Source organism: Lutjanus erythropterus, chromosome 1 (genome assembly GCF_056507025.1).
Source record: "Lutjanus erythropterus isolate fLutEry1 chromosome 1, fLutEry1.hap2, whole genome shotgun sequence".
Lineage (NCBI taxonomy): Eukaryota > Metazoa > Chordata > Actinopteri > Lutjaniformes > Lutjanidae > Lutjanus > Lutjanus erythropterus.
The window spans coordinates 41,177,277-41,201,640 of NC_139317.1; the positions used below are offsets into that span (position 1 = coordinate 41,177,277).

At 38.5% G+C, this 24,364-nt stretch overlaps 2 protein-coding genes across 2 annotated transcripts; both read left to right on the plus strand.

Moving 5' to 3' along the window:
• The first annotated feature begins 1,508 nt into the window (after positions 1-1,508).
• LOC146333296 (adhesion G-protein coupled receptor G1-like) lies at positions 1,509-10,065 on the plus strand. Its single transcript, XM_084725221.1, has 14 exons — positions 1,509-1,572; positions 3,006-3,274; positions 3,834-4,020; positions 4,291-4,334; positions 4,564-4,650; positions 5,659-5,781; positions 5,918-6,034; positions 6,883-6,925; positions 7,051-7,157; positions 7,364-7,479; positions 8,191-8,456; positions 8,555-8,654; positions 8,887-9,161; positions 9,953-10,065. Exons 1-14 carry the CDS (start codon positions 1,509-1,511, stop codon positions 10,063-10,065), a joined length of 1,911 nt encoding a protein of 636 aa, XP_084581347.1.
• Positions 10,066-14,633: 4,568 nt separating this feature from the next.
• On the plus strand, positions 14,634-19,596 carry LOC146333297 (adhesion G-protein coupled receptor G1-like). Its single transcript, XM_084725243.1, has 10 exons — positions 14,634-14,697; positions 15,543-15,808; positions 16,173-16,359; positions 16,535-16,580; positions 16,805-16,877; positions 17,519-17,641; positions 17,808-17,924; positions 19,050-19,092; positions 19,217-19,323; positions 19,477-19,596. Exons 1-10 carry the CDS (start codon positions 14,634-14,636, stop codon positions 19,594-19,596), a joined length of 1,146 nt encoding a protein of 381 aa, XP_084581369.1.
• Positions 19,597-24,364: the final 4,768 nt, after the last annotated feature.

The following is a 24,364-nucleotide window of genomic DNA, read 5'->3' on the forward strand; positions in this document are numbered from 1 at the left end:
GGTGTTATCTTTCTTTAATTTTTCAGTCTGTTGTTCCAAATTGTGCAACTTCTGTTGATGTACCAGGTTTAAACATTACAGGTTAACTAATTGTAGTTTGCTGAACCACTGCACTGCTCTGTCCCACTGTTCAAGAGGCTTTGCATGTCAAAACCACAGAAAAAATAGGTCATGTCATGTGAAATACACATGTTGCAGTTTCACATGCTCTTCGTGCAGTTTCTGTATCATGTAGGGGTGTCATGAGCCTTCAAATTCACGATTTGATTTGATTTAATTGGATTGGATTTGATTCAATACGATTTCCACTTTACCTTTTCTTTTTAGCAATGATGACTATTCCAGTTTTAGACAACTGTGTTCCACATGAGCAAACAAGACCATCAATACTGAAAGCTCATTTCAAATTGTGACGCCCCTAATATGTATTAGAATATATTGTAGTTTTTTGTTACATATTGTATTGTATTATATTATATTATATTATATTATATTATATTATATTATATTATATTATATTATATTATATTATATTTGCCTGTTTTGAAGGCAAAGGGTGGTCACACCAAATTTTGATTTGATTTAGACTCTTCTTCTGTTCACTCACTTTGCATTTTGTAAATTGATAAAAAATAAACAATCACACTATATTTTTGAAAGGATTCTTACTGTACAGCAGCTCAGTTTGTCTATCGCTAATACAGTGTCACACTCTATTGCACTGGTCGATTTGGCCTAAAATAAGTAATGCATTCATTAATGCATGGAAAATATTAAACTATAAGTATTCAATATTTCAGCAGGTGTCTAATGTAATGTGTGAAACCCCGGTATGCAGTTACTGTGTGTTGCATAATTTACAGCACCAGTGAGCACCAGCTGAAATAGAGATCACACTTTATGCAACAACAGGAAATTAGGCCTCGATTTTTTTGTCACCCATTTGAGTTAACTGATCTACCAAAAGAAGAAGGAGACTAACCACAGGTTGTGAGCTAATGGGTGAAAGGAGGCTGGATAAAACTGGGCTTATTGTAAAATCATGGTTTGAAACAGCCTAACCAATCAAAAAGGCACAATCCTGAACGAAGATTAGCTTAAACCAAAATAAATAAATAAAAAAAAATATACTCAAGAGCTAAACAAATCAGACTAATACAAGCCTGTGGAAAAAAAATGCATGTTTAAAATATAGTGCAACATCGCATCAGATCCTGATGGAGAAGATGGAAATATAATTCATGACCTGAGAACAATACATTTTAAAAATGTACTATGAAAACTGAAATATAAATCCAAAAATGTTGGCCACCAGAGGGTATAGACTGTAGAGACATTTAGATGAACTCAGTGCCACTGTTCGTTTGTTGCAGTGTTCCAATAATGTCTTCTTGGTTTCAAGCCCATGAATATTTCACATAGTTTGGGCCAGTAGATATAATAATATAATTGTTCCTCTTTTACAACTGCATTTCATCTCCTTCATTTCCCTGAGACAGTTGTTATCAATGGAGCCCCGAAGGACAGAAAACCTGAGGGTTGTGCTCGTCTTAATCATCCTTCACTTCACAGGTAAGATAACCACATTTGAAACACTTTTAGATTCGTATTCTGTTCATTTTCACAGCTGCATTGCTACATACTGCTGCTCCACCTGCTTCTCTGTGTGGTATATGTTGTCATATGTAGGGATATTCAAGAGGCATTCAGAAGAAATATGATTCAAAAACTTGGACAAACTGATGAATAAATTGATAAGATTTTGGTGGTCAAAGGTCACTGTGACTTCAAGTCCATCCCATTCCTATGAACATGACATGTCTCAGGAACGCCTGGAGAGAATAAACGCCTTGGTGGTCTCACAAAAAACATGTGTTTTACCATAACTTCATTATAATTGATGTTTTTCATACAGATATCTCATATGATAAAATGATGAAGGTCAAATGTCAACCTCACAGTGGCGTTACAACGTGACATCATAATGTGAGTCAGTCCTCTGTGATCCTCTGTAAAAATAGTCTCTTGCTGTCTCTGTGAAGACAGAAACAGTTTCTCAAAGGAAATTACTGACTGGAATCATACATGTCAATATAGGGATAACTTTGATTTTCCCAAAAAATACATGTAGTACCTTCTGTTAAATTACCTCAAAGTCTTCACTGAACACACATGGATGTGAACTGCAACTTGACTGCCTGGCATACAACCACAAAGTGGTAATTGTAGTTTTTCGGTATTTTGGTGTACCAGTGTTTTTTTTTCAGTTGATGAGTGAAGCAAATAAAATAAAATATATTTACCAGCATTTGGCTGGTGGCTGATGCTAATTTTAATTCCTAGTTGGCAGTGTATTTGAGCTTCTGTATTCATATTTGCAACTCCACACATCCAGAGCAACATGTTTCCTCTGAGGAAAACTCTGCATGATTCCCAAACTGACAATGATGACACACTCACATATAATGTATGGTAGCGTATTTTTCCTGCACGCACCCTGTATCCAAGTGGGGCTACAGGTGTCTCAGGTTGGCCTGACTATAAAATTACCTGAATGCTCACACACAGGTTTTTACTTTAAATCTGTTCAGAACAAACACAATTATTTTTTGTCAGAGTCTCTGTGTAAACCTTTTGACAGGTTTCAACAGATTTAGATTTTTTTTTTTTAATGTAATTTCACAACTCCAGTATCTTACTGGCCATTATTTCAGCTTATAAGATTGTAGTCTCATAAACATTTGAAACAAGCAGATTTTCCTAATTTTCAGAAAAATAACACTAAGTTAAAACTGGATGAAATCACTGTTAAGTGATGAACATTTCTTCATTTCTCTTTTCTGTTTGTCTATTGGTTTGTGTGTAAAACTACAGTGTTTGTTTTCAATATTGTATTGACTCTGATGAAGTCTGAATATGCATTTTAAATAATTTTGTAACACTTAAAGAAAAACCAAACATCAAGTCATTTTTTATCAGTGTGTGCTTTCTTTTATCTCCTTCAGGTTCGAGTGAAAATGACTATGACTTGAACTTTTGTGGCATTTGGCGCCATGGCAACGGCTCCCTGAGCCTCATTGTCAACCTCTCACCAGGCTGTAATGGGATCTCAATCTCAGCCAATAAGAGCTCTCTGTCCATCGATGGACAGATCACGGCCCAGTGCAGGCAGTCTGATGTAATTCACCTCAAGTGGTTTGGACTTGACTCAGACGAGGAGGAAAGTCACTTCTGTCTGTTCTGGGAGCCTCTGCTGGACCAGCTGAAACTCCAGGTAACTCAGAAAAAGGAGGAAGGAGGTAAGATGCAGATTTCTAAGACGTATGTATGCAGTGGTCCCTTACCTCTCAACTCTAAAAGCTAATATAACCCAGGTTTTTCATTTTACCCATCATCTACCTCAAAAATATGAAAGCAATAGAGAAGTGCAAGTTTTGCCTTTTCAGGCAAAAAAAGAGAATATGTAAGAATGAGTATGTTTCATACAGTGGCTCTTCACCTCTAACATCTTAAAGCTAATATAACCCAGGCTTCCATCTGGCTCAGTGACATTAAAGTACTACAGTAGACTTTTCAGAGCTGCCTCAATGTGAGAGGCTGACAAGGATTCATCAGTCTATAAAGTAGAAACCGTGAAAACAAAACTAATGTCCTATTTTCTCTTAGCAACTGCAGCAGCAGCTCTGAGAGTGAAATAGTACCATGTTTACTGAACTGTAGGGTGAAATGTTTAAGACTCAGACACACTGTTTATGTTGCAGTAGCTTAATTGCATTTCTTGTTGAAGAGCGTAAGGATTGTTCAGTTTTCGTTTGTCTTATTTTTCTGTGCAGGTCAGAAGAAAGATCCTGACTCTGTGCAGGCCTACCAGCGTGCAGGGGTCCTGCTGCACAGATATGGTTCTTGGCCCTAACAAACCTCAAGCAGCCTACGGCATCTTGGGTGCGACTGTCAATTCTGATATAGTCACCTACACCACACGGACGGCCTACGACTTCCTTGGGATGTCTGTCAACTGCAGTAAGGGAGAATGGATGTTATGTTCAGTACATATGAGGAATATATTCAGCAAGATGAAAGACTGTACATTAATTGAAGGTTTATAAGTAAGTAGAGATCTCTTTTGTGCTGTCAAATCTGTGTACACAAAGATAAGGTTTCAAATAAAAACTCTCAAAACCTAATTCAACTCAAAAAGATGATATAAATGGACTTAAGAATCAGATTTGTGTTTAAACATCAGTTTGTATTTATTATATCAAATTATTTTCTTTTTCTTTTTTTTTTCAGGAGCATTATGTGATCAAACGAGCCAGGGATCCACTGCAGTTGGCGTGTAATTTCCTCTTTTTTCTTTTTCTCAAATCACATTCTCACCATCACATTTGTTGTCAAAGTAGCATGAAATAGCATTTATCAGCATCCCTCCTCGTACGGCTTTTGCCTAAGCCTATTATTGTAAAGCTAATGGTAGGGTGGGGGTTAAAAAAATAAACTTACTTCTATATATGGTGTGTGTTAATGTGTGTGTCCAGGATTGAAGACACTGGGATGGAATTCCAGGCTGTAGGGATTGTTGAGCATCCCTACACTCGCAGCTTTGAGGTGGAGATGAGGGAGGATTTCAGAGGCTACAATTTGACATCACCTGTAAGACACACATACAAAAGAGTTCATCTTAAAGCAATATTTCTTTAAGATTTGTGAGAAATTATTACCGCAAGGACCATTTAGCAACAGTTGTAGATCTTTCAAACAAATGGCACGATCTTCCTCACTGGATGGAGTTCATCATGGAAGTGTACATAATCAGTTTTATGTTTACTTCTGTGCATATTAAGTTCTTCACCTCCGCGTTTGCTTCAAAGCTGGGGTTCAAAATTCCAAGATCCATTTAGCAGATGTTCAACACATAAACTGCTGTTTATTTGGTCAAGAATAAACTACAGAGTCGACACTGAGGTTATGTGTCAACCTACGCTATTGTCTACACAAGCCACATCAGCAAGATTGTGACCACGCTGTTGCCGTCTTCCGGTTCCACTGCATTTTAGCTGTATATTCAATAATGAAGATTTTTCCTGTGACACAAACAGAAACAGACATATATCAGTTTTTTACGCCCATTGCCCATTGCTCATATGACTAGTTTTGTCTATAAAAAGCTTGCAAGAGCCACTACAAAGATGAGATAAGACTTTAATATTTCTTCTTTAATGCCAATGATAGATAGAAAGTCTTAGTTTGCATGCACAGTAATCAGCTGATTCAGAAATTAACTCCATTACGTATTCAACAATTCATTCAAAGTCTGTTTTCCCCACAGCAGTGGACAGAAGACATTGCACTGACCTGTGTCAACAGCGCAACTGAGTAGACTGCTTCACTCCTGTTACTGTGTGTGTCCATTTTTAATCAGGGTCTGTCTTTATAGCAGGTTTTTAACCCAGTGAATGTCTCTCTGCCTTAGCATTCTCATTCAAGTCAAGTGTGATTTAGCTGAGAAAATAGGGTGAAAGTTTAGCCACAGTGACTGATCATTTTACTGACAAGTAGCAGATGGATTTTGACATTTTTCTTAAAATAAGGACATTTGTGTAAGTACCCAGCAATCCACATGCACATATACTAATTACAGCTGTGTGACCTGTTTTACAGGCCATTCAAGGTGTGTCTGCAGAGTCCAATATCACTGTCCAGATCCCTCCTGCTCTAAAACAAGCTGCGAACAAGACCAACAAAGTGCGCTGTACCTTTTTCAAAAACATCTTTCTGTTCCATGTAAAGCTCTTTGCCCTCTCCCTTTTGTCCTGATACACAATACAACATTTCTGCGCAAAAATACTTTTGTTTCATCGTATAAACATCAGTATTATATGAGGGGACAGGTAGAGATGTGTCTGTGTTTGTCTTCCAGGACGGTCACACGGAGGCCAGGATTCTTGACATTGTCGTGGAAATCAATGTGGAAAGCGAGGTTATCACTGATCTGCCTGAGCCCATTAAGATTAGCTTTACCCATGATGTTATACCTGTAAGTCTGTGGGCTTTTCGTGCCCTTTTATTTCTTTCAGCATGATATAGTCTACATTTATTCTTACATATTTTATTGTCAAAACTTTAAAAAAATATATATGGTTGTGGAATCAGGTGAACGCTTGAAAAAAGGGTCATATACAAAATTCAGGTATTTAATGCTATATACAGTGAGTTGAATCATTTAGTTTACTGCTTAAGGTAAATATTTGGTGTCTTTTTCATGGTGGCCACAAAAGATATTGCTCTTATGAGCAGTACAGTTGAATATTTTCATATATTTGCACATCCCCGACCATCTCCCCAAAACTGAAGCAAATGTTTTGTTAGTGTAATGTGTGTGTTGTACATGTCCATTAGCGTACAAACTTCTCGACTGTGGGTTTGCTACGGATGCTGCTGAAAAGACACAGAAGCTTCCTTTTAGTTTAATGATATCTGGTTTAAGCTGTCTGCCTCTAGACAGAGAACACACAGAAACCACTTTATGGTTTCTTATCTCTCATCTTGTGAAAACAGATGGTGCTGTCTACACATGTAGGATAGTCTGTTACTTCCTCTGTGCTCGCAGCCCATAAACACACTGTTTCATGTTATGGCTTACATACTACTTACATATTACAGCGTGTTTTGAGCTATCTGTGGTGACACAGAGGAGATTTTGCATTTAGGACATAAATAATGAATGCAGCTATGGACAGTGGCTGTTCTTTCAGTCACTACTGAATCAGATATTGCAGTGGTATTTCCAAAGTCTCTATAACTTTGCTAACATGAATAAAAATGTGCAGCATCTTATTATGAGAAATGATTACAGCTCTCATCTCTTGATCCTCTTTATTTCAGAAAACACATTCAAGGAAATGTGTTTCATGGGACCCCAGGAAAGGTTGGAACCCTTTAGAACCATTAAAAACAATATTCACTGAACATATATCTGTGTTACCCTGTTTACTTGCTGTTAGTCCATAAATGATAATTAAGTATGTTTAAATATGTACTTCCTTTTGGTAGATCCATGGCAGGTCAGCTGGGTAATGGATGGATGTGAGACACGTCAGCGAGGAACACAACACACCGAGTGCCTCTGTAACCATCTGGCTTACTTCTCTGTACTCGTGGTGAGACATGCAGAAGACAGACAGCTATGTTTTAAACAAGAAACAAACATACAAGAGGGACAAAGAGAAAATAATGTAGAAGTAATATGATGTAGAAAAATGTTTGTGCTCAAAATTATTAATATAAAAGACCTAAAAAATCTATACATAGATGATGATGTGTAAAGGACCTGTAGCTCTGCTCATCACTCTGTGTCCTGTGACAGCAACCAGAGCCTCATCCAGTGTGCCACCTCCTGGCTCTGATCGTCATTACATCCCTGGGCTGTGCTGTGTCTCTGATCAGCTGTGTTGCTCTCATCATTTTTCTCTACAGGAAGAGGTAATACTGTCTTTTTGAGGACTTATTTCATTTATCAGAAAGGATTGATCATTTCTAACATTTAAAGGTCCAAGGCACATTGCAGAGAGACTCATCATTGAGGTTCAAAAAACATACTCATTTGATTAAAATATGTTAATAAAGATGGTATCAAGAAGAAGGGTATCTGAGATGTAATGTAGCTTACCCACTGTGTCAGTGGAAAGTGTTTTATTATTATTGTTATTATCATTATTATTATTATTAACACAGAGTACATGAGTAGACGATTTTCTGCAAAATAATGTATGAGTGCTTCAATTCTTGGTTTTTAACTGTAGCCTACCTTTTTTTGTCTGAGCTAACTGATGCCATTTAGGAAACACTTTTTAGATGAACAACTCTAATCACCCACTCTTGGATATTGTGGTATGCAACTTATTAAACACTATTAGGCTGCAAAAGCGTAATTTTACCTGAGACATACTGCCAAATCATCTTTGCTGCTGATGGAGTCTCTTAAGTTCTTTTGGTCCTTATTCATGACCTCTTTGATGATCACCAGGTTACCATCAAACTCACATACAAGAGTATGAGAAAAATTTGTCCTCAGGGCAACTTAAGTAACGGAGTGTTGGAATCTAACACCTCCTCTCATCTTTGAAGGTTTTTGTGGATCCATATTCTTACAACTTTCATTTGGTTTCTCTGTGCGACGTGTTGCCGTAACAGGTCATCAAAATTCACTAAGGAGCAGTCCATACCTATCCACTTGGGCTTAGCTGTCTCTCTTGCCGTCTTCAGTCTTCTCTTCTTCTTTACTGGAGTCCTGGCCAATGTGGGAGGGGAACGTGTGTGTGCCTGGGTGGGGGCTGCCCTCCACTACACTGTGCTCAGCTTTCTCTCCTGGATGGGCATAGAAGTTTTCCACACCTTCTGGTTGATCTACACGGATCTCCCCGCCCCGAAGCCCTTTGTATGGAACCTGGTCGGTTTCAGTAAGTGTGTGAAGTAACATTTACAAAGAGAAACTTACTTTGAGGTACATTTAGATTAATACTATATTAATATATGACCTTTGAAATTTGTTTTCCAGTTTTCCCCGTTGTTCCTGTTTTCATCCTGGTTAGAGTGGGTGACATTTATGGAGTGAAAGCAGTACTGTCATGCAATGACACATCCAATCCATATCTGATGTGAGTAATTTGGACAAAAATACTTACTGTGGAGAAGCATATGCGGTGATGCCTGGATAATATACATTTAAAAGCAAGCACAAGAAATCACAAATTCACACATCCCATGTTTTGACAGTAGTCTTCTGTAGAGGAGTGTTGTAACATCACATTAAGTACCTTTAGCATCTTGACATTTGTCCTTTTTGGGATTATTTGCTTTTCCTTCTCTGACAGTATTTGTTGCTTCCAGGTGCTGGATGAAAGACACCCACAAGGCATTGCTAGCCCACTACTTCACCAATACGGCGGTCCTGGCCATCCTTGTATCATCGAGCACTGTGATGCTCTTCCTGCTGTATAGGAAGAATCGCACCAGGGCTGAATGGAGGCAGAAACGGGTGGCTTTTCTCAGCATCTGTGGCCTTAGCATTCTCTTTGGAGCAACTTGGGGTCTGAACTTATTGGACTTTGGACCTCTCTCTGAATTTGTTCTCTTCCTCTCCAGCATCCTCAACTCTCTTCAAGGTCTGTGTTCACAGTATACTGTGCCAGCTAAACACATAGACTTCAGGCAGTTTAGATTGCACTTTGTGTTTATTTTATGTTATACTTAGCCTTACAAACACAATGAAATCAACTTGTGTGGAGTTTTTTTTAAGTGCATTAAAAATACCTTATACCACAGAACTATCACAACAGGACAGATAATTGTATTTTCAGGCATTATACAAGGTTAAAAGGTCCATTTATCGTTTTACAACACAGGCTTGTATAAAACAAAAACAAAAATTGATGAATTTAGACATCTCAGTTGTGGGAAGAAGCTGCTCTTAAGTGCCTCATTTAGGTGCCATAGGCCTGAGCTTGTGATTCAAATAGTTGTCGTGGTGTGTAAGTTACAGACACATCACCAAGCGTGCCTAGTTAACATGACAGCAGCACTCTCTTCACATGGCTCTGGCAGCAGCCTTCTGCTACCCAGTATCCATCGTGACCATGATTAAAATGGCAAGCTAATCAGTTAGTTAGTCAGTTGCTGCAATCACATGAATTAATTTTCAAATGTATATGGGACCTGCTGTGACCTACAGTTGTGGTCGAAAGTTTACACACACTTGTAAAGAGCATATATGCCATGGTTTTAGGGGGTTTAGTTTTAGGAATAATTTGAAACTAAACTTTTGACCACAACTGTACCTTGAATATGTCTCTACCTTCCATTTATTACATAGGATTTGACCCAGTGATCTAAAAAATAAATATAGATAGAAAAAACAAATGAGTGAATGAACCGTGGTTCTGGTCTGTTTCCTCAGGCTTCCTCCTGATGCTGCGGTTCTACGTACTGGACAGGATGCGGAAACATGCTGGTGGCTCCAGCATGTGCTCTACCAGACAAGACATGCTACAGGCCAAGGATAAGAGTTAGATGGATTTAAAAAATATGTGGGTCATAATACAGTGTAAAAATGTAAGCTATGTCTTTCTATGCATTTTTTATATAAATACACAGTCATCTTATTAAAGTAAATACCAAAATGGAGAAGAATGTTTCACCACTGACTATCACACTGTAGAGTCACCCTTTCTACAGCTGAAATTCTGTCATCAGCTGTGGTTGCTGCTGGCAAATATGAGTGACAACTGAAGACAGATTTTATTTTATTAGATTTTACTAAAGTCACATTCACATACATAAAGCATATGGCTGGAGATTAGCTAAAAATTAATGAACACCTTTCTGAATGTATTTTAATCAACCCTGTCAACTTCAAAAATTCAAAACAGGTTGCTTTTTCTTCTCTGGGTCAGTGAAGAAGAAATGACACTCACAAACTCATAATACAGACCTTTTTATGCACCAATCTGTGCTTTTTACGCATCATTGTCAAAGTCCTTTGTTACTCCAAACTTGAATGTAAAAAAATAAATGAATAAAGAGTAAATGGGGCACCAGGATGGCTCGGTTGGTGGAGCGTGCGCCTCATGTGTGGAGGCTGTGAGTCCTCTGCAGACTCCCACCTGCAGCCCTTTGCTGCATGTCGTTCACCCGCTCTCTCTCCCCATTTCCTGTCGTATCTTCAGCTGTACTGTTATTGAAGGCATAAAAAGCCCAAAAAATAATATTAAAATAAATAAATAAAATGAAGAGTAAATAGGAGTAAAGCACAGTTGTGTCAGTTATATTCAGGATTAAAACATCATTTCATAGACACGGGCAAAATTTTTGGTTTATCAAAATAGCTCCACTGTGGGCCTCTGCCCTTGTACTGGCTCCAGGTCAAACAGGCCACTGAAGGCATAGAAAATACTCTATGGGATACTGCACAGTTTACCTGGTACTTATTCCTGTTGACAAGACTCATTTACTTGTGGTCTGTCCACCACTGAGATCTGTATTTGACAGCTTCTCTCTTTTCACAGGTGGACTTGAGCTAAGAGTATTTGTCAGCATTAAAACAATGTGTCTGAGTCTTATTAACCAAGGCAACGATGACAACAATAAATAAAAAAATAAAATAAAACTTAGTTTTACTCCACTATCAATGTTATAACATGTAAATCACATTGTGACTCAAAGGATTCCTGTCAGTCTGTTTATATCTACTACTCGCACATGTGGAACAGAAATGTCAGAACAAAACTTTTACCCAAAACTTTTTAACAGTTCCTCAGCTACCACTGAGGACAACAATGTCATGTCTTCTGTATTTTTTCTGGGTCTTTTTAAAGTTTTTAAAAGGCTTATATATATTTCCTAAAATGTTAAATTACAGTGGCAAATTGCTAAAACTTTATTTATTTATCCCAGACTTTCCCCAGCTCCTTGTATTCAGCGCTTGCTTGAAAAGCAAAAGAGCCAACTGAGAAGGATCTGGCTCAATGGCAGCCACATTTAGCGAGGTTAGCACAGCACTGCTGTTAAACCTCACCATACTTGTCACTGTTACGACCAGATTCTCATTCTCTCTCCAAGATAAAGTTGATATTAAGCTTGTTTAAGGAGCAGCATGGAAAACTCAGACAATACTTGTTAGGATTGTTTTTTTTTTTTGTTATCATCTTCTCTATTTTTCTACTGAATTAAGAACAGGAAGTTTGGTAAGATTCTAAGAATGCCAGACTGCTAGACACACACACACACGAGTCTTCCTCTTTTTCAGATGGAACTATATATCAGACACCGAAACATACAATAATAAGTTCATATAAAGATCACTACGCATAGACAAAAAGGCACAAATATAGCATCTGTTTATCATGTGCTGCACACTAGGAATTGTAGGGCTCTTCCCTCCCATTTAGGGTACTGACAGCTCAGGATTGGATGAATCATGTGCTAAGAGACTGGGACCAATCTGTGCACCAGGGAGGGTTAATTCTAAACCACGATTCCTCACCAACAGTTTTTTGACCAATCAGATAGATGCACATTTTCATATGAAAACTTTGTGTAATGTTAAGTTAGGTACTCTTTTCTGGGAAGTTGGCTGCAGATAACTGCTTGCAGACAGCTGCTTGGAGGCTGCGGGTTTCTGAACAGAAAGGATCCATGTACATGCTTAGTTTGATTCGCTAATGCTGAAAAAATTTCTCAACTGAGGAATATTCTGTCTCCTAGTCTTCAATTCTGCAAATAAACGAACGTGCCCACATACTCTGGATTGATAAAAGAACAGCAGGGGTAGAAATTTGGAACTGAACAACGTTGTTACTGACTTTGCTGAGTGCAAGATCTGTAGGATAAACTTGGGTGAGTAACGTATTACATATGGTTTTAGCACTGACAAGTATGGCAAATTAACTCGAACACATCATGCTATAGCTTTTTTTTGCTACTTTCTACAACGGATTACAAGGTTCTCATTTTCCATGACTAATCTATGAGAAAAGTCCATCTGTTATTACAAACTTTATTCAGATGTAAGGGTTCAGTCCCCAGTGTGCTCTGGTGAAGAGGTGCACTTCATCAGTTTATCATACAACCAAAGCAGGCCCCACGATTCACCTAGCACAACCTCAAAGTATGTACTGTGAGCTGAGTTTGTGTACTACCTGCCTGTATGTGCACATGACACGCCTGCTGTCCCAGATGTTGCCTGGATGCTGGAGGCAGGCATTTTGAGTAGGTGTATTCCTGTTATGAGCAACAACTTCCAGTCCCAGTACTGGTTAAGTTAGGAAAGTTGTCACTGGGCTGGTCTGCGCTCTAATGTGAGTGTAACAACTGTAGCTGAGTATGTTACGAGATGTTCTCGGTTCATTTCCCAGTCTACACATCCCTTGAGGTTTCAGCTCTTTGGGCTGGGCTCTAACCAAGCTCAGACTGCACATAAGAAATGCTTAACAAAAACAACACACACAGAACTTACAGTATCCACATCTATCTGTACTTACACCTTGTCTGCGTATGCAGTGGATAAATCTGTTTGTGCTTTAGTCTGACAGTTTTACTACCCTCAGCCATCCCAGGATGTATATTTATTTACCTCTAGGCAGGCTAATGATACTTCAGATTACATGTAAATGACAGAACTGCGATGCACAAGTCCATTTGTAAAGTTTATTAAGAAACATGTTCAACATTTCCCAAATACCTCTCCACATGCTCTCTCTCCACTAAACCAAGTGTGGAGTAGGTTGCCTTGTTAAAGAAGATAAACTTTTAAAATACCCAAATAGTGAAAACTATTATTGTTGTATATCTTTACATCAAATACACACTGCAAATATATGGTAAATGTTCCTCTATTTTTTCAAATCACAATATATACCACCTCTTTTTTTTTTTCATGGGCAAAGACCACTAGAGGGCGCTACAGTCTAAGTACCATGAATGTTGTAGTGGAGGAGTCCTGCTGGAAATGAAAAATGAAATTTTATGTTTCCACTGCTGCTTTCTGGTTGGCTGAACAGTAAAGTATAGTTCCAGTACAGTAAAAAATCAAATGAATGTTAAAGTTAAAGTTAATGTAAATAAAAGAGGATTCTAGATTAATTTTGAAAAAATAGTACTGATGACTGACATTAACTGGAATATACTGAGGTGATGTGTCTGGACTCAGGGAATCAAAAAGAAAAAATAAAATAGAGAAAACTATTTTTGGAGCAAATTTCCGCTTAATTTTACATACACAGTTAATTCTGGGGTGTTTTCGTTATCTGTTATATAGGTCATTACCGGAAACAGCGCTCCTTCACTGTCACTCAGCTGAGGCGCGCGTACAGGGCGCGTGACGCCTTCATTATATTCTTAAACCCGGCGACTTTAAATTTTCAAAATATCTATTTAGCTTCTCAACTGTGTATAAGACGTCAGTAATGACCTGAAAAACAACAACTGAACACACATGAAGTGTTTTTTTCTGCAGTTTTTTGAGCGTCCATCCCAGGTTGTCGCTGCAGTGTGTGAAGAATTAATTTTTCATGTCCAGTTTGTGTAAAAGTTACTTGGGCTTTAAGCATCAGAAAGTCTTGTAGTCTACAGGAGTAGACCAGAAACTTCGACTGCAGACGGGAAAATTAACCAAGGTAAGTCTGAGAAAAAATACTAACCAGGGATTCGTTAGTATATCTCAATTAGTCACATTTTTTTTTTTTTTAAACTTTTTTAAAATGATGTCATGCTTCCTTATTCCTGAATATATTTGGGCTTTGACAACCACTTATCAACATTTTTCACCATATTCCGACATTTTATTGGCCAAACAATTAATCGATTAATTGAGAAAATAATCAATAGATTAATCAACAATGAAAACATTCAGTAGTTGCAGCCCTAGAATATAGCCATCATCAGCAGAAGTTTAGCTCTCTGATAAACTGTGATGAGTAACGTGTGCTGTAGCTTTCTTCAAAAAGCATTATATAAAGTATAAAGTATAAAAAGTCATTAAAAATATCATTTCCCTAAGATGCAGAAATAAACCAGCCTATAGGTTTGTTCTTTTAAAACTGCATTTTACTTTCTGCGTTTCCCTTTGGCAGTTGTTACCAATGGAGCAACGACTGACACATAATCTGAGGGTTGTGCTCATCTTGATCATCCTCCTCTCCACAAGTAAGATGAGAAACCACACTGTACCTGCTTCTGGATGTGGGATGAATATTCAAAAGACATTCAAAAGTATAACTAATAGGATAAAATGATTAAGTGATCACTTTTTATATCCAAAAGGTCAACTTTATTGTGACATCAGAATTTTCTGCAAAAATAAAAAATACACAAAAGCTCTCTAACAGTCCTCTGTGCTCCTTGTAAAATTGTCTCTTAGGGAAGACAGCAATTTTCTCGCTGGAAGTTATTCAACGAAATTGTAAATGTCAATATGGAGATAACTTACACAAGTGTTTCACAATTTTTGAGAAACCTTAAAACTCTATATAAAATCACTGCTATGAGTGGGTTTTTCAAGTTGTGACAAAAAATTGTGTCACTGCAACTATGAGAGGTCCTTGAGCAGACATCATGAATATGCATTTAAAGATTGTTTCTATAGAGGACAGAGGAGTGACAGAGCTGAACACTATGACATCACAGTGAAGCTGACCTTTGACCTTTTGGATGTTAAATGTCATCACCTATTATCCTATTAGATATTTATGTGCAATTTTGTCATGATCAAATCAGTTCATCTTTCAGTCCAAGTAGACATTTTTACCAAGTTTCAAGAAATTACCTCAAGGTGTTCTTGAAATATTACGTTCACAAGAATGGGGTCTCCAGCCATAATTAAAGGTATTTCAAGGTTTTTCAAAAATTGTGAGTCAAAAGGTCCTTGAACATACAGTTATGAATGTGCACAAAACATACAACTCTTATTTAGATGGAATTTGTATTTGAAATAATTTTAATACTTCAAGGAAAAGCAGACATCAGTTTCTGCCTACTTTTATCTCCTTCAGGTTCAAGTGAAAATGACCTCGACTTCAACTTTTGTGGCATCTGGCGCCATGACAAAGGCTCCCTGAGCCTCATTGTCAACCTCTCACCAGGCTGTAATGGGATCTCAATCTCAGCCAATGAGAGCTCTCTGTCCATCGATGGGCAGATCACGGCCCAGTGCAGGCAGTCTGATGTAATTCACCTCAAGCAGTCTGGACATGATTCAGTGAAGGAAAGTCACTTCTGTCTGTTCTGGGAGCCTCTGCTGGACCAGCTGAAACTGCAGGTAAATCTGAAAAAGGAGGAAGGAGGTATGATGAGGATTATTAAGAAGTATGTATGCGGTGGTCCCTTACCTTTCAACTGTAAAAGCTAATATAACCCAGGTTTTTCACTTGTCATTTTTTTACCCATCATCTGCCTCAAAAACATGAAAGCAATGGAGAGGAAAAGGGTTTCTTTTGCCTTTTCAGGCAAAAAAAAGAGAATATGAAAAGGATTAATCTGTTTATATAGTAGAAGCTGTAAAATCAAAACCAATATCCATTTTTTTCTTGGCAACTGCAGCTCAGAAAGTGATTTTCAATGCTTGTTCAATACCTCAGTTAGGATTGTTCATTTTTATTTTGTTTTCTTGTTTCGTCATGCAGGTCAGAGAAAAGAACTTTATTCTATGTAGGCCTGCCAGTGTGCAGGGGTCCTGCTGCACAGATCTGTCTCTAGGCTCCTACGAACCCAAAGCACACTATGGCATCTTCAATGGAGCGGTCAAAAATGATATCATCACCCACAAAACACTGACAGGCTACAGGTTCGATGCAACATCCATCAACTGCAGTAAGGGAGAAAGGATGTCATCTGCAGTAGATCTGCAAATGGAATATATTTAGCAAGTTTCAAAACTTAATCAAACCCAAAAACATGATACAAATAGACTGAATCAGATTTCTGATTTACATGTGTTGCATTTTTATGAAGTATGTTAATGTTTTTTTTGTTTTGTTTTTTGCAGAAACATTATGTGATCACATGAGCCACAGATCCACCCAAATCCACATGTACTTCCACTTCTTTTTCTCAAATGCACTATTCATGTCTTAATTTTTCAGCCCCCTGTTGGGGAGCTTTATGTAATCAAGTGCATGAACTTTGACTACGAACAGGAAACAAAGCTTTGTACTGTGATAGGCTGGGGGTTTAATATAAAAACTTGCGTCTTTTGAAAGGCTGAAACCACAGTTAACTTAATGTCATGGTGGTGTGTGTTAATGTGTGTGTCCAGGACTGAACAATGTGCTCGCAGCTCTGAGGTGGAGATGAAGGAGGATGTCAGAAGCTACAACATAACATCACCTGTAAGGCACACACAAAAAAAGAGTTAAAAGTTCACTTATTATCACATTCAGATCTGTTAGAAAATCTCACCAGAAAGTTCATTCAGCAACAGTTGCAGATCTTTTGAACACATGACATAATATTCCTCACAGCTTTTCATGGAAGTGTACATGCCTAGATTTATTTTTTTTCTGAGCACATTAAGGACTTCCCCTCTGTGTTGATTTAAAAACTAATGTTCAAAGTTCATTGTTGACCTTGGAACCAGCAGTCAAGAATACAATCTTACCACAAGGTCCATTTAGAAGTTTTAAATCATCATATCAACATACAGGTTCCCACTCAGTATGGAAAAGTATAGAAAAAAAGAAAGGAGAGTATGGAAAATTATTTGTGTTTGAAGACTATTGCCCTTTTCAGAAATATTAATCCATTTTCTAAAATATTGAATTCAGAATTTCAAAAAAAATGAACTGATCAGGACAGGCCAGAGCCAGCATGAAGTATCCACACGAAAGTGAGTGATAGCAGCATTTTGCTGACAAGTAGAGGATGATTTTGAAAGCTGACTTTTTTTTCTCGAAACTATCTTAAAATAGGGCTATTTGTGTAAACACCCAGCACATCTACTTATTCCATCACTGTATATTCTGTTTTTTAGGCCACTCCAGGTGTATCTGCAGAGAACACTATCACTGTCCAGATCTCCCCTGCTCTAAAACAAACTGCAACCAAGACCAGCAAAGTAGTCTGCACTTTCTTCAAAAACAACTCCCTGTTTCAGGTAAGGCTTGTTTGCCCACCCGTGTCGCCCCTCTTTTTATTCTTGATACACAACACACTATTTACACACTAGGAATGCTAAAAGACAGCGAGTTTTGTTCTTGTGTGTATAAAAATATGTATAATAAGGAGGGACAGGTAGAGATTTGTGTGTGACTGTCTTCCAGGGTGGTCTTGAGGAGGTCAGGATTCTTGACAATGTCGTGGAAATCAACGTGGAGAACGAAGTCATCTCTAATCTGTCTCAGCCAATTAGGATTTTCTTTCACCATGACATCATACCTGTAAGTTTTAGTTTCCCTTTGTCTGTGTCAGTGTGATCAATGCCCACTTTAAATGATTAATGTCTGCTTTATACTGGCCAAATTTGTATGTTTTAGGGGTGTGATGATTCACTCATGCGTTTGGTGCAACATGCTTTAATGTGTAAGATACAAGTACATCAATGCAAACGGCCTGCATCAGTAAAAAGCTGAACATGAATCACACCACTCTCATTGGACGCCTGCTGCCTCTCTCACACAACACACCCTGCCCTTTCCTGTCTCTCCTCTTCATTTCCTCAAAATAGACAGTGACAGAAGTGACATCGCACCATGTCACATCACCAAACTTTCATAGCACACAGCTGTGAAATTTGGGTTTTCTAAGAAAGATGGGAAACACTGCTGCAAATTGTTTGCACAAAACTGACAGCAGAGCACAGAGCCACGAGCCTCCCAACCCACAGACACGTGATGTCACTGAGAGAGCAGTGAGATACACACCCCCAACATGTTTAAATTGTATTGTCGTATCAATTTTAAAAATGCGGAAGTGGAATCTGGTGAACACTAGAAAAAGTTTCCCATCAAAATTCAACAAGTATGTGATCGTCCATACAGTGAATTAAATTCTCATTTAAGGTAAACTATTTGGTGGCTCACATCTTGCTCGCTGTTGGTGGCCACAAATATATTGTTTCCATGAATAATAGAGTTGGATATTTTTCCTGACATGCTGCAGAACCCTAACAGTTTCTCTAAAACTGAAACACAACTGAAGCAAATATTCTGTTGTGCTTTAGTGTGTGTGTCCTACACTTTTAGCACATAAACCTCACACGTGGGTTTGCTGCAGATGGCTGAAAAAATAAGAGAGAACTCACAGAAACCACTTTAAGGTTTCTCACCTTACATTTTTTGAAAACAGATGGTGGTGTCTACATGCTTAGCATACTGGGTTGCTTCCTCTCTGAAATGCGTGCATACCCATAAGCCCACCATCTATCTGTGGTGACACCCAGCACAATCAAACAATGCAGGTCATTTTTAAGCAGAACAGAAACTTTCTTCATATGAATAAAAATGTTCATCATCATTTGGATTGAAATGATTACTGCTCACATCTCTTCTCCTTCTATATTTCAGAATACATATTCAAGGAAATGTGTTTCATGGGACACCAGGAAAGGTTGGAACCCTTTAGAATCATTATGAACCATATTCAAATAATCATTTAATCACCTGAATTTACCTTTTTATTTACTGTAACTTCCATAGATGATATTCAGGTATGCATGTATATCTTTGTTCAGATCCATGGCAGGTCAGCTGGGTAATGGATGGATGTGAGACACGTCAGCGAGGAACACAACACACCGAGTGCCTCTGTAACCATCTGGCTTACTTCTCTGTACTCGTGGTGAGACATGCAGGAAACAGACAGGTTTGTTTTAAACAAGAAACAAACATACAAGAAAGAGAGACAGCGATATGATGTAGGACCCACAAAAATCAACACCTAAACACGATGATGATGAATCATGTCTGTTCATCGTTCTGTGTCCTGTGACAGCTACTGGAGCCTTGTCCCCTGTGCCACCCTCTGGCACTGAGCGCAGTTACATCTCTGGGCTGCACTGTATCTGTGATCAGCTGTGTCACGTTCATCATTTTTATCTGCAAGAAGAGGTAACACTTTATGTAGTTTATCAAAAAAGATCAATAATTTTTAAATGGACTGAAAAAAGAAAAATAATTTGGAACAATTAAAGAGCTGTCAACACCAAGAATGATAACTGTTACTATAGGACTATATTAAGTATAAATAATAACTACATATCATTTAAAAAATAATTCTAATTCAAGAGGATGGTGCGTCTAACAACAACAGTGATGAACGACGGCACTGAGATCACTTTCAGAGTGATTTGATAAATGATGGAAGCACTGACAGCCAAACAAAATCCATCCAAACTTATAGGACATCATGTTCAACATGGAAGATGATTTTGCAGTGAGTCTCACTGAGGTTCAAAAAATCATATCAACAGTGTTTATAAAGGTGATAACAAGAGGAAAGGATGCAACCAGGCTCACCATCAGAATCAATTGGTAAAATTTTTTGTTATTATGAATGGCGATAAGAACTGTAGCCTCGCTCTTTTATTAAAGCTAGCTGCCGGCATTTACAGCTTACAGATATTTACAAATAGCAACTTTACAGAATGTTATCATTCGTCAGTATGGATGCTCACATCGTTATGGCTATAGTTATTATTCTTGGTGTGGACAGCCCTTCAGTTACTTTCCCTCTAGTCTAAGGAGCAGTCCATACCTGTCCACTTCTCTCTTGCCTTCCTTAATCTATTCTTCTTTACTGGAGTCCTGGCCAATATGGGCTACACTACACCCTACACACGAAAACAAACATCATATGCAAATGGCTGAATAAATAATAGGTCATAAAAATAACACTATTTTTGACAGTGGAGTGCTGAGGGTGAATTTAGAAGTCGCATGGCGTGAGGAAAAAAGCTGTTCTGAAGTCTGGCAGTACAGCAGCAGTTACTTCTGTATCTCTTGCCAGATGGCAGCAAGTTGAACTGACTGTGACCGGGGCAGGTTTTGTCTTTCAGTATCCTTTATGCTCCAAGGCACTTCACTAATATCATTATTGCACCAACGATGCCCTAGGTGGTTTTAGTCACCCTCTGCAGACCCCTCGTGTCCTGGGCCCATACCACTTTGTAATGTTTTCAGTGTAGATGCTTCCTATTGTTCCTCTGTGAAGGTTAAGAACTTGGCAAGGGAATTTTGCCTACTTCAGTTTACCAACGATTTGTGATGTTGATTTCCTGGAACCTAAAACTATTCACCTGCTCCACTTCAGCTCCACTGATGTAGTAAGCTCCTTGATTTTGCTGTCATTGAGCAGTAGGTTGTTCACTGTGCATCATTCTGTCTCCTGATACGAAGTGTCATCATCGTTTGAGATCCGACCAATGATGGTGGTGTCATCCATGAACTTCACAGCAGAGTTGTCTCCATGCCGAGTCATGAGTATACAGGATGAACAGGAGGGGGCTGAACACACAGACTTGGGGTCTCCGGTGTTGAAGCACTAGAAGAGGAGTGACTGCCAGTCCAAATTGTCTGGGGTCTGTTCATGAGGGAGTCTAATGTCTAGTTGCAGAGTGTTGTGCTCATGCCCTGATAGCAATCAGATTCATGGGGTTGTGTTTCTGGGAAAAAACAGATATAAATAGACAAAACAAAAGATCGATTGAACTGTAGTTCTTGTCTGTTCCCCCAGGTTACCTCCTGATGCTGCGGTTCTGCATGCTGTACTACAAGCGGAAACAGGCTGTTGGCTCGGCTCTAAGCAGCTCCAGCATGTGATTTACCAGACAACAGGACTAGGAGAAGAAGTAGATGGACGTAGGGAAAATATGTGGCACGTAATGCAGTGGGAAAGTCAAAGCTATATCAGCCAAGCTTTTTATGTAAACATACAGTCCTCTTATCAAAATTAATAACAAAAAGGAGAACGTTCCTCCACCGACTGTGAAGCTGTTTCCTCAGGTGAAATTCTGCTGTCAGTTGTGGTAACTGATGGCAAATCTGAGTGACAACCCACAGCTGAGGAGAAATTTTATTAGAGCTACTAAAGGCATTGACAAGTGTAAAGTATGCAGCTGGAGATGAAACATTTTGAACACCATGTGGGAAGTATTTTAATCAACCCCAACAACTTGGCAGCCAAAACAGGTTGATTTTACTTCTCTTGGTTAGTGGAGAAGAAATGACACATCACTCAGGAACAGGCCCAGAGCCTATATTTGCAGAAGACCTAGACTGGGTCAAATTTGTTTGAGATTTTAAATTGTAATTAAAATTTAGCTTTATTTAGTTACATGAGGTAACCGTGACTCTTTGAAATGTACGGCAGTGTCTGGCAGTGGGTTATTCTTATCAATATTATACCCTTGAAGGTAAAAAATTACTACTACCAATCTGAACAGTGCACCATACATAAGACAGGACATTCAAAATGAAATAATAGAACTGATGAGAAAACTTTTTATCATTATTATTGTTATTAATATTAAAGCTACGCCATAAAAGGGAGTCTTTTGTCAGTCACCACAGCAGATGCTGGTGATGCAAAAAGACACTTATTTTGAAGAAAATCTGACAAAATACCAAGTTAACAATTTGTCTTCTTTTATGTCAAGGAGACTTGAGTTGGGCAGAGAAATCCCATGTTCACTGCTTTATCCACCAACCACACTTGGCCGAGGTTTATGCCATGTCCAGTGAGAGGACTGTTGAAGATATATTTAATAATGTCCTGTACAAGTTCACATGTGAAGTTCACCATTGTTGTTCAGTATCAGGGGAACACACTGTAGCTTCTACTTTGACAGTGCTGGACTGTGCAGATTATTAATCCTTTCAGGATATATTTAAAGTCCTGATTCAATCTGCATCATTTCCAGCAAACATAAAGATGGAAATAACAGAGCTGCTAAGTACATTATCTAAGCCAAGATTTAAATTCCACACCATTATGGTGCAGAAGATATTGTCCATTCTTGAGCCGGCCAACAGGGTGCTATAGTCAGAGGGAACAGACCTTCATCAGCCGTCCTCTCATGAATACGACCACAGAGTGTGTTTAGGCCCTGCTCGCAGAAGTTTGTGGAGTTGCTGAGCAGACAGAGGCCTCTGACAGCCACCAGAGCAAACATTACCACCAACCTGCTGCCACCACTGTTGAGCTGTCTTTTATGTTACTAATATAATAAAACGTGTTTACTTCACAGTTAACATAACACATGCAAATTGCGGTGTTCCCGTCTATTTTTATCTACTGCTCGAACCTGCCTTTTACACATAATATGGTAGTGCACCAGTTGTTGTGTATCAGCTGTCATAACCTATTTTTTATGTATTTTTATCTGTCTTTATTGAAATTCTGTGCTTTATTAAATGAATTTTATGTCTTCCTACCACTTATGTAATTTGTTATGAAACCACAGTGTTTCATTAAATAATTGTAATATAAAATAATAAATGTCCTGCTGTTCAAAACAATATCATTTACATAATTGCAAAGCGAGTGCAGAAGGGATTCAAGGAGAATTTATGTGTTACCAAGAAAATCCTGGACAGTATATTAGGAGAGTAACAAATGTGACCTGAGCAAGTGTCGCACTCTTGAGGCTCTTTATACTTTTTTTAGCTGAAGTATTAAGAGGTGGTCACTCCTTTCTGATGTCATTTCATCTGAACTCTCAGAGCACTTCATGTTACCCTGAAATGTCTATGAACCAACAACGTTGTCAACGTATGATGCCCTTGTTGCTCTTAGATAAGTAGATATACTGTATATATGTTATGAAAGCTCTAACTAGAATCAGCCTTGTGGCCAAAAGCAATAAGGAGCAGGATGAAGCTAGAGTTCCAAAAAAAATCAGCTTTATTTAATAAAAATACTGGAAACTATTAATGCTGTATCAGAGATGTTGTGTGCAAAAGATGTAGATCCAAAAAGCAGTCGGTCTCCTCGTCAGCCATCACCCTGAGGGAAAAGATGGAGTATTATTAGAGTCAGCAGGCCGGGAAAAGGAGCTGCAGCCAGAGCTACCAGTAAGCCTACGAGGTGGTGACTGGGTCAGACAACAAAGATGACCAATGAGATCAGGGGATGGGAAGATAGAGAAGATGCTGCAGACCAGTGATGCACAAGGACATTAACTTCCACATCCTCTGGCCACCAAACTGTTATTACTATGTTGTAAACATTCTCCTGTTTCTCATGACTGTGTATATCCAACAACAGCAAGTGTGTGTCAACCTCTACTGCAAACAGCTGTTATATTCAGGTGTATTAGCAAAGTCTGTTTCTGATGGGAAATGGCCACTAGAGGGCGCTCCAGTCCAAGTACCACAAATTTTATAGTGGTGGGGGTCTATTTGAAACAGAAAGTGTTTCCACTGCTCCTTTCTAGTGGGTTGTACAGGCCTTACAGAACAGTAACATCAGATGTAAAGTTAGATAAATGAAAACAGAGGATTCTAACACTATACTTTAAGCTGCATTTCCCTTTCATTACATCTGACTGGTATTTTACATTTCCTGTCACTTTGACAAACTACTGTGTGCATGTCTGCTTTGCTTTGTTTCTCTGCAACTGTACATTTTCTGTTAGGTTATTTCTGTTTAATGCCAAAATCAGTAAGACAGTGTACACTGTGTTTAAGGTGAACACAAATCCCAGGAAAAACTGAGTTTGAAAACAAGAGAAATTTGTGTTTGTGTGATTTTTGAACAATGCTAAAAAGCTTTTTTGTGAGGATGTAACACATGCCACGATCCTTTTTTATACCAGCTCATTACAGGCTTGGCATCTTTGACCTTCTTGTACATGTAATTTTATTCTCCATGAAGTCCACTC

Excerpts from the sequence above, each read along its gene's own strand:
- LOC146333297 (XM_084725243.1), top strand. The coding sequence starts at position 14,634 with ATGGAGCAACGACTGACACATAATCTGAGGGTTGTGCTCATCTTGATC. Across the intron at positions 14,698-15,542 it reads GATCATCCTCCTCTCCACAA|GTTCAAGTGAAAATGACCTC; the intron begins GTAAGATGAGAA and ends TATCTCCTTCAG. Across the intron at positions 19,093-19,216 it reads TTCATGGGACACCAGGAAAG|ATCCATGGCAGGTCAGCTGG; the intron begins GTTGGAACCCTT and ends ATCTTTGTTCAG.
- LOC146333296 (XM_084725221.1), top strand. The coding sequence starts at position 1,509 with ATGGAGCCCCGAAGGACAGAAAACCTGAGGGTTGTGCTCGTCTTAATC. Across the intron at positions 7,158-7,363 it reads CTTACTTCTCTGTACTCGTG|CAACCAGAGCCTCATCCAGT; the intron begins GTGAGACATGCA and ends GTCCTGTGACAG. Across the intron at positions 8,457-8,554 it reads ATGGAACCTGGTCGGTTTCA|TTTTCCCCGTTGTTCCTGTT; the intron begins GTAAGTGTGTGA and ends TTTGTTTTCCAG.